Source organism: Catharus ustulatus, chromosome 1 (assembly GCF_009819885.2).
Source record: "Catharus ustulatus isolate bCatUst1 chromosome 1, bCatUst1.pri.v2, whole genome shotgun sequence".
NCBI classification, from domain to species: domain Eukaryota; kingdom Metazoa; phylum Chordata; class Aves; order Passeriformes; family Turdidae; genus Catharus; species Catharus ustulatus.
Window position 1 is genome coordinate 131,526,099 of NC_046221.1, and position 12,781 is coordinate 131,538,879.

The window sequence follows — 12,781 nt, forward strand, 5'->3', positions numbered from 1 at the left end:
AGTGGATTTCTTTCTGGAGCAAAGAATATGGTTGTAAGACCTAATAGTGCAAGTACTTTGCTGATTTTGACTAGTGGACCAAATTCTCAGGCACTTTTAAACAATATTAATTCCATTGCTGACCCTATGATGCCTCTATCCACCTATCACAGGCAGTCATGGAAGTGATTTTGTCACAAGGCCCTGAAACCTCTAGCTTTAAAATGCCATTCCACCCAAAGGTATAGACATCAAGTGTACATGTGAATACACACCAGAACACCATGTGATGCTTCTTAATTGCATTATCCAGACAGCATACACTGTAAAAACCCAGATCACTTTGCTTTCATGTCCAAATAAATTTTGAAGCTCTTTATGATTTCTTTTATTATGAAGAATATTGGTCAATGCAACAATTTATGCCATCTCTCAGGAGGGGATACCCCTTCAAAACACTTTGACTATAGTACCCAATTCAGAAGCCCATGTCTGGGAGTCAAATGCTGCTGACTCCATGCCACTTTTCCATTTGGAAGGAATTCCAGGTGACAAACAACAACCAGATCTTGCCAGTCTATTACCTTTCCAGTGTTTTGCAGCTGGACCTCAGTATTCATTTTATGCCTGCTTCTTTCATTAATAGAAACACAACCCACTTGGAAAAACCACCTTCCAACACACGCAGGTCCACATAGCCAAGAGCCACTTTTGGGAAGCACCTTTGCAGTTCAGTTGCTTCAGGCTCAAGAGCACTCAGAAACACAATGCCAAAGGCAGAGAAGTTTAATCCGTTGCTTTAAAATGACTTGGAAGAACCCTCCCATTAAGCTTTGAGAACTCCCACACTAGCAATCCTTAAAGAAATACACAGAAACCAAAGATAGTTTATTTACAATGTTAAATTTTAAGCCCTTGCAGTTTATAATACTCTAAAGTACAAACAGAGAAAGCAGAAACTGAGCAGGTAATGACAGTTAGAAACATTCCTCCAAAGAGGGTAAATACGTGCACCTGGTTATCAACAGTGACTTGACAGTTTATTATGTACACAAAAAGTAGACTAATAGGCATTATTACACTTATCTCACCTATTAGGTAGGTTACTATTCAAGGAAGTAAATACATGAAAGCACACTACTTCTGTATGTACACATACTCCTAAGTGTAAGGCACAAATACCAGCAACCTCTAACAGCCCTACTGCTTAAAAGTATATTGAGGGTTGACAAAGAGGACAATGTACTCCCACATTATATGCAGATTATACCTATATAATCCAGTTATATTTCAGTTTATTGCGCTCCACTTGAGAATTTCACTCTTTTTTCCCGTTAGGTACACACAGGAACTCCCTCTAAGCCTCCTTACCACTTAAGACTTCCATTACTAAGGGGAGAATGATGGGACCAGAAGCCCATTATGGTGCTCTTCATTCTAAGGCTACCACTCAAGTGTCAAGCCTTGGTTCAATAGCAACAAAGTTGTTCCAGCCTGTCAGGCCTCAGCACCATGGATGGTCTGACCCAGACACCATAATCACAACTCGTGGCATTTAACAAACTCAGTGAAGAGCTACAGTCTGATGACCCAACTGTGTCAGACTGATTCTCTCAGTGCTGGAACAAAACTGCTCTGAAGTACTATGAGGATAACTTGCATTTCTGCTGCTATTTTCCTTTGTGTATTGCTTGTTTGGGATTTGTTTCCTTTTTTTTCCCCCCATCTGTGGATACAGGAAAGACCCTAATGGTAATACAGCACGCCTCGTTATCCAACCTTGAACTCTTACTAAGTAAGAATTATTACCTAGATTGAAAAAAAAAAATCAATTAAAATGGGTGCCCTTTAAATTTTCATACACAGTTATTTTCCATAACCAGTGGACATCACACGAATCCTCTATAGTACTATACATAGACTAAATCCTACTACCCTTGTTATCCCAAGAGAAAAACAATTACAGAAAACGCTTCATAATAAAATCATTAAGTCTAAATCTGCGGGATCTCAGTCAGTGGGTGTGTTCATCAGGTTGTTCCAAACCGCACCGATTTCGGCGCACTGCCGGCGCACGCTTCGATGGGATTTGAATCGGGCCTCTGCATAGAAGGGCTGCATTGCTAAACTTTCCACAGGTCGCCCCCCCAGGCCTCCTGACACGGCCACCCGCGCTCGCAGGAGCCCTGCCCGGCCCCGGCAGCTCGCACGCCCCGCAGGCTCAGCTCTCCGAACACCTCTGAGCACACGGCCGGGTTGAACATCCTTCCAAGCCCGCCAGCCGCGAGCTTCACCCAGCCAACTCTCCACTCCCAATGCTCAAACTCCTCCAGACCCCGGTGGCTCCCCACGCCCCCCGTCCGCTTTTAGCCAGCCACCCCCGCAGCCCGCTTCGCCTGGGACTTGCAGAGGGCCGGCCCGCCCGCCGTCGAAGTGCCCCGCAGCCTCCCGGCGCCAGCCCGCTGCCAGCCCCGCCGCCAGCCCCAGGCCGCCCCCAGCGCTCGCCGGCACGGCCCGGGACACCGGCCGGCCCGGCCCGCCTCACCGGCCCGCACCCCCGCGCGGGCCCCCCAACCGCGCCCTCCCGGGACGCACCTTAAGGCTCCCCCGGAGGGGGCCCTTGCCGTGGCCGGCCAGCGCCGGGGGGGCGCTCCCCAGGCCGCCCTCCTCCTCCTCCTCTTCCTCCTCCACTTCAACCACCACATCCTCGTCTTCGTCCTCTTCCTCCAGCGCCACAGCGGAGCCCTCCCGCCGGGGCGGCCTCCAGGCGCTCTCGGGCTTGGGGGGCCGGACCGCGTCCACCTGCGGCGCCGCCGCGCTCAGCCGCCGGCTGCCCATGCTGGAGCGCTTGGCCAAGCGCCGCGCCTGCATGGTGCCTCCGCCCGGCCGGCCCGGCCCGGCCGCCTCCCGCCGCGCTCAGCCCCGGCCGCGGGCAGCGGTCCCGCCGAGGTGCCCAAGGGGCGGCGGCGGCGCTCACCGCGGGGCGGCGGTGGGTGTGTGCGGCGGGCGCGCCGCGGCCATGGGGGCCCGCGACCGCGGCCAGGCGGGCCCGAGCCGGCGCGGCCGCCCCGCCGCTCGCCCACCTGCTCCCGGCGCCCTCCTACTCCGCCGGCTGCCCGCCCGGCCCGGCCCGGCCCGGCTGTCGGGCGCAGCGCGCGGTCCCCTCCCGCTCGCCCTTCCTCGCCGCCGCCGGTCCCCGGCGCCAAAACCCGGACTGGATTCCCGCCGGCCGCGGCTCCGCCAGGCGCGGGGCGCCGGGGCCGCGCTGCCTTCGCCCGGAGGCGCGGGCGGGTCTCGCTGCCGGGCAGGCCGGCCCCGCCGCCCACCGCCTCGCCCCGAGAGAGAGCGCCCTGCCGGGGGAGCGGCGCGCCGGGCCGGGCCTGCCCGCCTGCGCTGTGCCCACACGGCAGGGGGGCCGGGGTGCCCGACAGGACATTGCGGTGCTGCAGCGTGTCCAGAGAAGGGCGGTGGAACTGGGGAAGCGTCTGGAGCACAAGTCCTGTGAGGAGTGGCTGAGGGAGCTGGAGTTGTTTAGCTGGAGTAAAGAAGGCTCGGGGGGGACCTTAGTGTTCTCTACAAGTCCCTGAAAGGAGGTTGTAGCCAGGCAGAGGGCGGCTTTTTCTGTCAGATAAGCAGTGACAGGACGAGAGGATGAAGTGTTAAGGTACGCCAGGGGAGGTTTGTGTTGGACATCAGGAGGAATTTCTTCATAGAAGGGGTGTTTGGACATGGGACTGAGCTGCCCAGGCGAGGTGGCGGAGGCAGTCACGGTCCCTAGAGATGCTTAAGGAAGGACTGGAGATGGCACTTGGTACTGTAATTTAGTTGACACGGTGGTGTTCAGTCACACGTTGGATTCGATGATCTCAAAGGTCTTGTCCAACCTAATTGGAAATTGGGTTCCTGTGACAACCTCCACCTGCAGGACAGGCTGCCAGATTTCTCGGGCCTCAGGAAAATAAAATTATTTCACTTCTCCCCCCCCTAAAAATAGATAAATTGGGAAAAATTGAACTTTTGGAGGGGAAAAAAAACCCCAAAATAAATTGTTTGGTTTTTTTTCAAGATCAATAATTGAAGCAGTAGTATCTATGCCCTGTTGAGAAGAAAATTATCTGGAACAGTTAGGGAAATATTTTCTGGTTTAAATTCTATGCTTTAAGCTTTAAAATGCCTTTCTGAAAAGCTTTAAAAAAAATTAAAATAGTTTCCAAAAAGTTTGAAGTTACTGTGGCCAGCATTTAAATTTGCTACAGGCTTCTATGCCATTCATTAATGCCTCCTGAGATTGAATTATACTTAAAGTTGTCACATGCTTTTCCTAAACTCTTTCTCTATAAATCTTAAACGCATTTACACATTTTGAGCCATTTGTATATTCTTTTCCATCTACAAGTGAATTACAGTCATTCCCTTTTCAGTGTTCAATACTTTTCTCCCTGCACATTCTGTTCTAGAGACCTGCCAACAGACCAAATGTACACATATTGTCAGCATGGGGCCAAGCTTCACCCTGGGCTAATTCATCCCTTTCCAAAAGTAATGCTATTTTTCATTCTGGAATATAGCATACAGCATCTTTTAGGCAAGAAATTATACATAATATAGTACCCATTCTTAAAGAAATACTGAAGTTATTTTTCATGTCAAACTATGCAAGTTGTTTGAATTCTCTCAACCCAATCCACAAACCAGTTGTTTGCATTCATTATTTCAAGGTTCCCAGAGATCTGGGTCAAGCTCTGCAACAAAATTGCTGGCAAATTCTCGCATATCAGGGCTTCCAGCAGTATTTCCTCACTGCTCCAAAAGGGTCATTTCCAGATGTTTTCCCTGTGCTTTGACCAGGTGCACTGCAATGTGGGCTCAGCCCATCTCAGCAGAACAGCAGCCAAAACTCCTGGTACATGCTGCCACTAGATGCTGTCTCTTTTCCTGCCACCACATGTGTACTTAGCTTCTTGACACCTGGCTGAGTGGATCAGTCATAGCTTTTTGAAGCTGATGTTGCATAAAGGGGAGATCTGTGGAAGGGAAAAAGAAAAAAAGATAAATGCTTTTTAAAATTTTATTCTTATGCTGAATGTTCAGATTTAGAGTTTATATTTGACATAATTAAGTTATGCTTAGGTATTTCCTTAACTGTGAATTTCAACATGAATTTCAATGATAGTCATAGTTCCTTATACCTTAAAGGCATGTAAATAGAATAATTCCAATTATTTGAAATGTTTTATATCATTTGAATACTACCTGAATCTTATTGTGATCTTCTATAGTGTCCTGTGTTCACAGTTATCTGAATTATAATTGTGTTACTATGGGTCCCATTCCTATCTGCCACATACTGGGATATATACTGAGAGACTGCTTTAACTTTTTCAAACTCCTGTATGTTTTAATTGCAGCAAAACAAGAAACAAATTTAGAAACTATGTGCAGCACGTGTGTTATCACTGAATTAGTTTTTATGTGCTAGCGTGAACACCACAAATAACAGAATGGAAACCAAAGGATCTCTTGCAGAAAACAGTGGTGATGATAGCTGGGCTTGTACAGGCACATCTGTTATCTCCCCTGATAGCTCACACTTCAGCCTCTCTTTGAACTCCCTATTCATACTTTTTGCCAGGTTTGTTCTGGGACTTGATGTAGGGTACAGCTAACTTGACACCTCTTGCCTCAAGGTTTGGGGGGTGAACATAAAAGCAGAGATTGTTAACCGATTATCAGGCTTTTAGTTGTCAGCTCAATAATTGCTTCAAGAATTACTTAGTTGGGTTCTCTGGTTTGGGAACGTGGTGGCAGGAGGCAGAGAGGCTCAGGCAGATTCTGAGGAACACACAAAACATCCCAGGCCTGCCTGCCAACCTGCAGGAGGATGCTCCATCCCCCAAAAATGCTGCCTCGTCTCCACAGGACTCCATCAGATCATGGCCCATCAGATCTTGAAACAGAGTAGGACAGCATGTGAGCCCTACAAGAGTTGGTCAGGGTGACAGAGGAAAAGTGTAACCAAATTCTGGTGGAGGGAGAGGTGCCAAAATAGTTTTGGGGTCCAGAGGGAATGACAATTCAGAGGTCACTAGGCTGATGGCCAGGGCACTCCCAGGAAGGCATTTAGAGAAGACTGACTTTCCATTAGTAATCTGAGCTGCTAATGTTTTTTTACTCCCTTTGGGTTATCAAATGCAATGAGAACCCAGTGTTGACAACTCTACAACAGATTGGTTAAAGATTTCTAGCACTTCTCAGGCGAGCCAGATTGGAGCTGTAGTAGGAATAACTTCTCTCACAATATTTGATACAAACAAAAGATAGAAATGACTGTTTGCTCCATTTCTTCCAGTCTGTCTGACTTGCAGTATGAATGGAGCTGCAGCTGAACCCTTGCTGTCCTTCCAGTGCTTCCCAGGGCAGCTACATTGTGGAGGAAGTCAGGGAGTCCTAGATACAGTCTTCTTCTGTATCTTTACATTCACAAACAGTTAAAAGTCAAACACAGGTCATAACCTACTATCACACATCAACATTTTTTGCCTGACACTCAGTCTTAGCACTCTTGGGGTGATCTGCTGAATGATTCTGGCCCATAGCCATGGCCTGACATCAAGTAAAGTCTTGTGATATACGGGGTAATATGGTATCACTTAGCTCAACAGAGATATCTCATGATTGTACCACAGCATAATATGGCTCTAACATAAGTACAGGCTCTGTCTGGAATAGGAGCTGTTTACATGTCAATGATTTCCAAGCTTATTAAAAGTTAATGTGCACATCCACACTCCCTTTGTGTACACAGCTCTCCAACACAGCAGAAATGTTTCAGATGCTTCTTTGCCTCTAACCTTAACAATCAGTTCATATTTCCAAAAACGAAATTTCTCTCTCTCTAAAGACATATGAGACAATTCAAATGATAAGTACATATAAGCATAAATATCTCCCTCTAGAAGTTCTTCTAGAGCAATCTATGAAGATGAACTACACTGACAGATTTTCAGTTCATCTTGAATAATTATTGTCTAACTTCTTTCAGTATTCCCACTGGGCAGCCCTGTGCACTAGCCACAGAAAAAAAAATTGGCTTTCCCTAGCACTGCCTTAACTACTCTGTGCTAATTAACATCAGGTGTAGTTGTCTTATGATACATACTTTTCCCAAACATTTCATTTAGTCCATCGTCAAGCATCCCTCAAATTTTTAATATCATTATTTACTGATCTGTTTGACATTCTGTTCTATTCAGCAGTTGCTACTATGATCAAGACTGCAGGGAAAGCTTCCCTGACATTACATCTAGAGAAAAAGTTCCATTTACTTCAAAAAGCAGAGATCTTTCCATAACGCTGAAGGAGACACTACTCTGTAACCTCCCTGCTCACTGGTCCCAGAACTGCTTCCACCAGGGACCATCACTCAGCAGTGCAGCTTCCAGCAGGGACGAGCACTAGCCACAGCTAACAAGCACTAGTACTGGTGAGCTTTAGTTTGCCTCATAGGAGGTGGCTACATCAACAGCAGGCGTTTTATTGGACTACCCCAAATCCTGCCTCAGCTAGCTCTCTTTTTATTTTTCCTTTTTTTTTTTTAATATGCCTTCAAGGAAAGAATACATTTTTGTTATTTTCTTTAATATCTGAATATCTTTTCCCCTTGTCCATGAATGCCAGCTTTTTATCACTAGAGGCAAGATCACCCTGCTTCTGCCTCCTCCCAGACTGATGCTATGCTTCAGTTCTTGCCTTTAAAATACCTAGCAGCAATACAAAACAAATAGACCCTCATTTTACTGCACATTTAATCACTTTTTTTTTCAAATATAACCTAACATAAATCAACTAGTCATTCACTTTTCACATTTTAGTGTGCAACAAATGTATTTGTTTGAGCTTTGGTATTCAAACCAGCATGTGCACTGTGTGTGTGTGTTCCACTTTCCTCATAATCCCAGGCATTTGAGCCCCTGCCAACTTCTTTATTCGGGGACCTGCCTTCTCCACACTCCCTTTGTAAACTTTGCATTTGTTTTGCTTTCTAGTGATCATTGAAGTTCTCACTCCAGCTGGGAGGACAGCCAGGCACCTTCAAGAACAAGGGAATGATTGACAATATTAGGCAGAAAATTGTCTACCAGATGCTGCTCAAAAGGAGAGGTGGCAACCTTCCGACCCCCGTCTCAGTACGCGAAATCATCGCTTCTGTGACACGCCTCTGCCCCGCTTGTCAGCTGAGCGGGGAGCACAGGGTCACTTCTGCGTCTTGCTGTTGTGCAGTAAAATGCCACCCTGCAGACAAGGCTCTGCCTTCTGCGTGAAGGAGGTCCTACTGCCAGCCATGCGTTGGAATGAAGTGGAATAATTCACCAGACATTACAGATTACTTTTCAGTTACCACTCTGAAACACTGACTAGGTCTGAATAGCCTCACTGCTACAGAAACTAAAGGAATTCCAGCCAGTCCATCCTTGGACTGCAAGAGAATAAACACCAACCCCCTGCCCAGAGGTCTTCCTGTTGCCATTAGTACTTAAACATGATTTACATGTTTATGTCTCTTAAAAGGTTTTGTTCCCCCTGAAAAGAGAGGCCAGCTCATTGGAGTTTCATGCTAGTGCTAATACAGTGACTATGGTTCCCCTTTCTGCAAATTAACTAGACTGAGAAAAACAAAGGGATGAACTTGAAAAAAGCAAGACTAACATTTTCCTACTTAATTAGCTGACTGAACATGAACAAAAAAGGAAGCCAGAAAAAGAAAACTTTTTTTCTGAACAAAAACAGTGCCGGACAAAAAAACCCAAAGAGTTTACACTGAGGGCAGACACACAGGACACACAGGCCTCTGAAATGCAAATGTTCAAGCATAAAATAGAAATAATCATATATACATAGTTGGGGTTTTATTTTACACTTGCACACACACACAGCTATTTGAGGGAATTTCTATGTTGTTTGTGCTCACTCATGTGGGATAACACCAATGTGTGTGAGTAACAATCCCTGAAATGACACCAGAATTAAAGGAAGGATATAGGAAATGAAAGATAATTGAAATGCTATTTTAAGCAAGTGTATTCATTAATTGTCTTAATTCAGGTGGAACTTCCCCTGCAAATTAGATTAAATATATACTAAGAAAACTGCAAGATTGGCATGACAACTTCCTCTTAGTCAGTGAAGGGTCAAGTAACTCAGACTGATTCCGAAAGTCAAACCTGAATTTGCAGAGGCAGCAAAAATCTACATAGCTGCCAGTCAACACCAGCAATAAAAATCATTTAAGCAATGGGTACCATTTTATTTTGATCATCTTGCTACCTATCATAAGACAGTTTTATTTGCATAAATTCTTTATCTTGGAGATGAACACTTTCCTTTGAAAAAAAGCACTCCGCATTTTTTTTGCTTGCATATCACACTGACAAGGCTCCAAGTAAACACCACTAACCAAAATTTAAGGGAAACACCAGATAGCCAAGGGAAACACCAAGATAACTTGAGGATTATCTACACCTCAAAGATTCCTTCATCAATCAGCTGCAAGCCAGTTTGCTAGCTGGAGAGGCAGGAGATATTTTCTGTGTTGTACATGTTCCTGTTTCCTAGTGAGTGCAGTGGTTCATAAAAGCTAATTTTTGGTGCTGATGGAGCTTTTTGTTTGGTTGTGTTTGGTTGTTTGGGTGTTTTTTCAGGGAAGATCCCTGAAAAAAATGGAAGTTACTTTGGAGGTTGTCCTTCCAGTGAACTCCTTGGGAGTGTCCATAAAAATGGACAGTTTGGATGGCCAAACCAGGCTGTTTGTTCCGCTTTACTCGTCCGTCCTCCTTCGGGATCAAGCTGTCCCGTTCCCCATGTGCAAACGCGGCTGACCTCTTCCTGCCTCTCCCACCCTGCTCTCCTCCATGAAGCGAAACCCCGAGTAAACAAACAAGTCCCACACGCTCGGAGCTGCACAGGCACAGCTGAAGCAGACCGGCAGGGAAGCGGGCGGTCCCCGCCATCTCCGCGCCCCTGGCTGTCACGGCGGCGGGCGCTGAGGGCCGGCCGAGCCGCGGCGGCCCCCGCTCCATGCTCCCGCCCGCGATCCTGTTCGGCTTTTGCCTCGGATTGGCGCAGCCGCTGCCGGCGGAGCGCGGCGCGCACACACGCGCGGCGGGGCCGCGGGGCCGCCGGCGCTGCGCGGGAGGGGCGCGGGCAGCGCGGCCGCGGCGCCGGGACGGCCCCGGCCCCGCCCGGGCCCTCGGAAGGGGCGGCCCGAGGGCCGGGCCGCCGGGGGGGAAGGAGGCCGCGTCCCGGCGCCGGTGGGTCCTGCGTGTTTCCTACGCGGTGGCGGAGGCGGGCGCTGCTCCCGGCTCCGAGCAGCCCCGCCAGGAGCCGCCTCCGCTCTGCCCCTCTCCGTGGCCCCGTGCGGTTCGGGCTCTGCAGTGATCGGTGCCACAGCGGGTTATAAATAAACACCGTAAAGCCCCCGCTGCTTACGCCGCGGAGGGTTGTGTAAGACTTTCGGCTTCCTTAGAAAAAATACCCAAATAAAGTCACTGTAATCACCCTCTGCGAGGGGGAAAAAAAAGTTTAGAAACCTGCATGCAAGAGCTCAGAAATCGGCGAATGTGTTAAGTGACCCAAACTTGGATCTGTCGCACCTCATGACTGTTGAGCTAAAATTGATAACCAGGGACCCTCTGACGTGAACGCGTTTGGGACAACTTGTACTCGAGCAACCACCTGCTTTACAAGCATAATACAAGTGTAAGGTGGGATTTGGGTACAATACACGTAATGTGAAATGCAGTCAAGGTCGCAGCTGATGGCTGTGGCCAAGTTCAATTGAACTGCAGCAACCCCCCTGGGAATCAGGAAGAGGTCTTAAATTCCATGTACTACATCTCACTCGTTTCTCTTCCGGGAGATTAGGGCTTTGGTTTTGTGTTCAGAGCGAAGGTGTTGTAAAACAAAAACTGAATTTTAAAGTGATGGTGTTTTAAGTTTGTTTTTAGCTTTTTTTTTTTTTTTTTTTTTTAAATTATCTTTTCAACTGTAATGTTTTGGCTTGAATTTCGAAGTCTTTGAAATTAATTTTTTGGTTTCTAAATGGTTTGGCTTTTTTAGAAACACTTCAGCTCTTCTTCCTTTGGTAGAGGTGTGTTGTATTTTAATCTATGATTTATGTAAGCAAAAAGAAAACCTTGCGGGTACCAACATGTTACTAAATACAAAGGCTTCAGGTGTTTGTAGAACAAACTTCTTTGTGTATATATTTTTTTTCCAATTGAATGAACTGTCAAGTCAGGCTTTATTGTGGGAGGAATGGAGCAGCAGGAAGGAGCAGAGCGGAGGGGGAAGCCAGCACAAGCCTTCCTGGAGGCTTTTTGTCCTATTGGTATTGAAGATATTTGGCCAAAAGGTGTTAACACAATGCACAAGTTTGGGGTAGTTGGCAAGATAAAAGAGTTTCAGGTGAGCTAGAACTAATGAAGCATCTACTGCCTTGTTTGAATTTGTAACATGATCCTTGGATAAACACAAAAGTGGAAAACGAAGGCAGAAGAAGAAGCAGAAGAAGAGGGGAAGGGCGGGAAGATCAAGTAGTAGGAATGGGAGACTAGCCCCAAGACAGTGAATAATAGCAGGGATGCGGATGAAGCCAAGAATTTTGTTTCTAATACTTATTTCATCACAATTTCTCCTTGAACACAACTCTTCTTCATGGACAGCTTACTGGGACAGAGAAGAGGACTAGACACCCTTGTAAAAGAGGCTTGGGATAATTACACATGACACAGGTAGGTGTACTGAAGATACTTGATAAAACTGTTGTTAAAAGTTTGGATCCTTTTGTGTCTGTATTTTGTGATCACATTGCTCTTTGTGCTGCTCAGTACAGCTGTCTACAAAACCAAAATTTAGGAGACTTGGGACCTAGATTACCAATTTGCTCAAGTTCTTATAGAATAATAGCACTGATTTTAGAGGAGAATTAACCTCTTCCACCACAGTGCATTAGGTAAGCCTGCTACACGAATTATTTTGAGTGTTTTAATTTTAATAACTAAAGTGTAGCATAGTCCTTTCAAAAAGATTAGTTAACTGACACCACCTAACCTTGCTGGTTACCTACAAGTAGATTACAGAGAATGATACTCCTTTGCACATGCTTTTTGCTAATGTTCTCCTCAGTTGTATCCTTTATTTTGCAAATTGCAGACATTGAGATGAAGGGTCTATAATTTCCTAGCTCGCCTTTCTCTTGGAACACTGGTGCTGCACTGGCACGCATCCACTTTGCTGTGACTTCATTTGAATACAGCAAATTCTTTATTATGATGAACAAAGGGTTGCTCTCTGGTCTGCTTTGAATCTCAGTCTGCTCATGGAGATTAGTGGGTTTTGAGCAATGCCAAGTCACTAAATATCTCCGCTTCACTGATCTCAAAGACATTTGTGACAATGGATTTTGTAGTCATTTTCATGCATGTTCTTGCCTTTGAATGGATAATACCTTAGTAGTTCTGCTTCCCATTGCTGTTAGATTCTCCATTTCATTCAAAAGGATTTAAATTGAAAACTTCTCTTTACTCATATGTTGTTGCTTTGAGATACATAAACAGATTTGTTTGTGGTTTTAATCCTTGAATACAACTCTCTTTCACCTCTTCACTTTTATTTTCAGTTTGGGGTTTATTGTCGTTAATGTTACTAAGAAATACCTTGTGGCTAAACAATGTCTTATATTGACATTTATGATATTGCTTTTTTCAATGCATTGGACAAAAGCTTATAAATAAAGCAGGATCCT

At 46.2% G+C, this 12,781-nt stretch overlaps 1 protein-coding gene across 1 annotated transcript in view; it reads right to left on the reverse strand.

Annotated features, from left to right (window-relative positions):
* Positions 1 to 2,850, reverse strand: part of ZNF704 (zinc finger protein 704) — a 104,448-nt gene extending 101,598 nt beyond the window's left edge. The window contains exon 1 of the mRNA XM_033051075.2: positions 2,575 to 2,850. Within this exon, the coding sequence (XP_032906966.2) occupies positions 2,575 to 2,850 (276 nt within the window). The remainder of the gene's footprint in view (positions 1 to 2,574) is intronic.
* Positions 2,851 to 12,781: the final 9,931 nt, after the last annotated feature.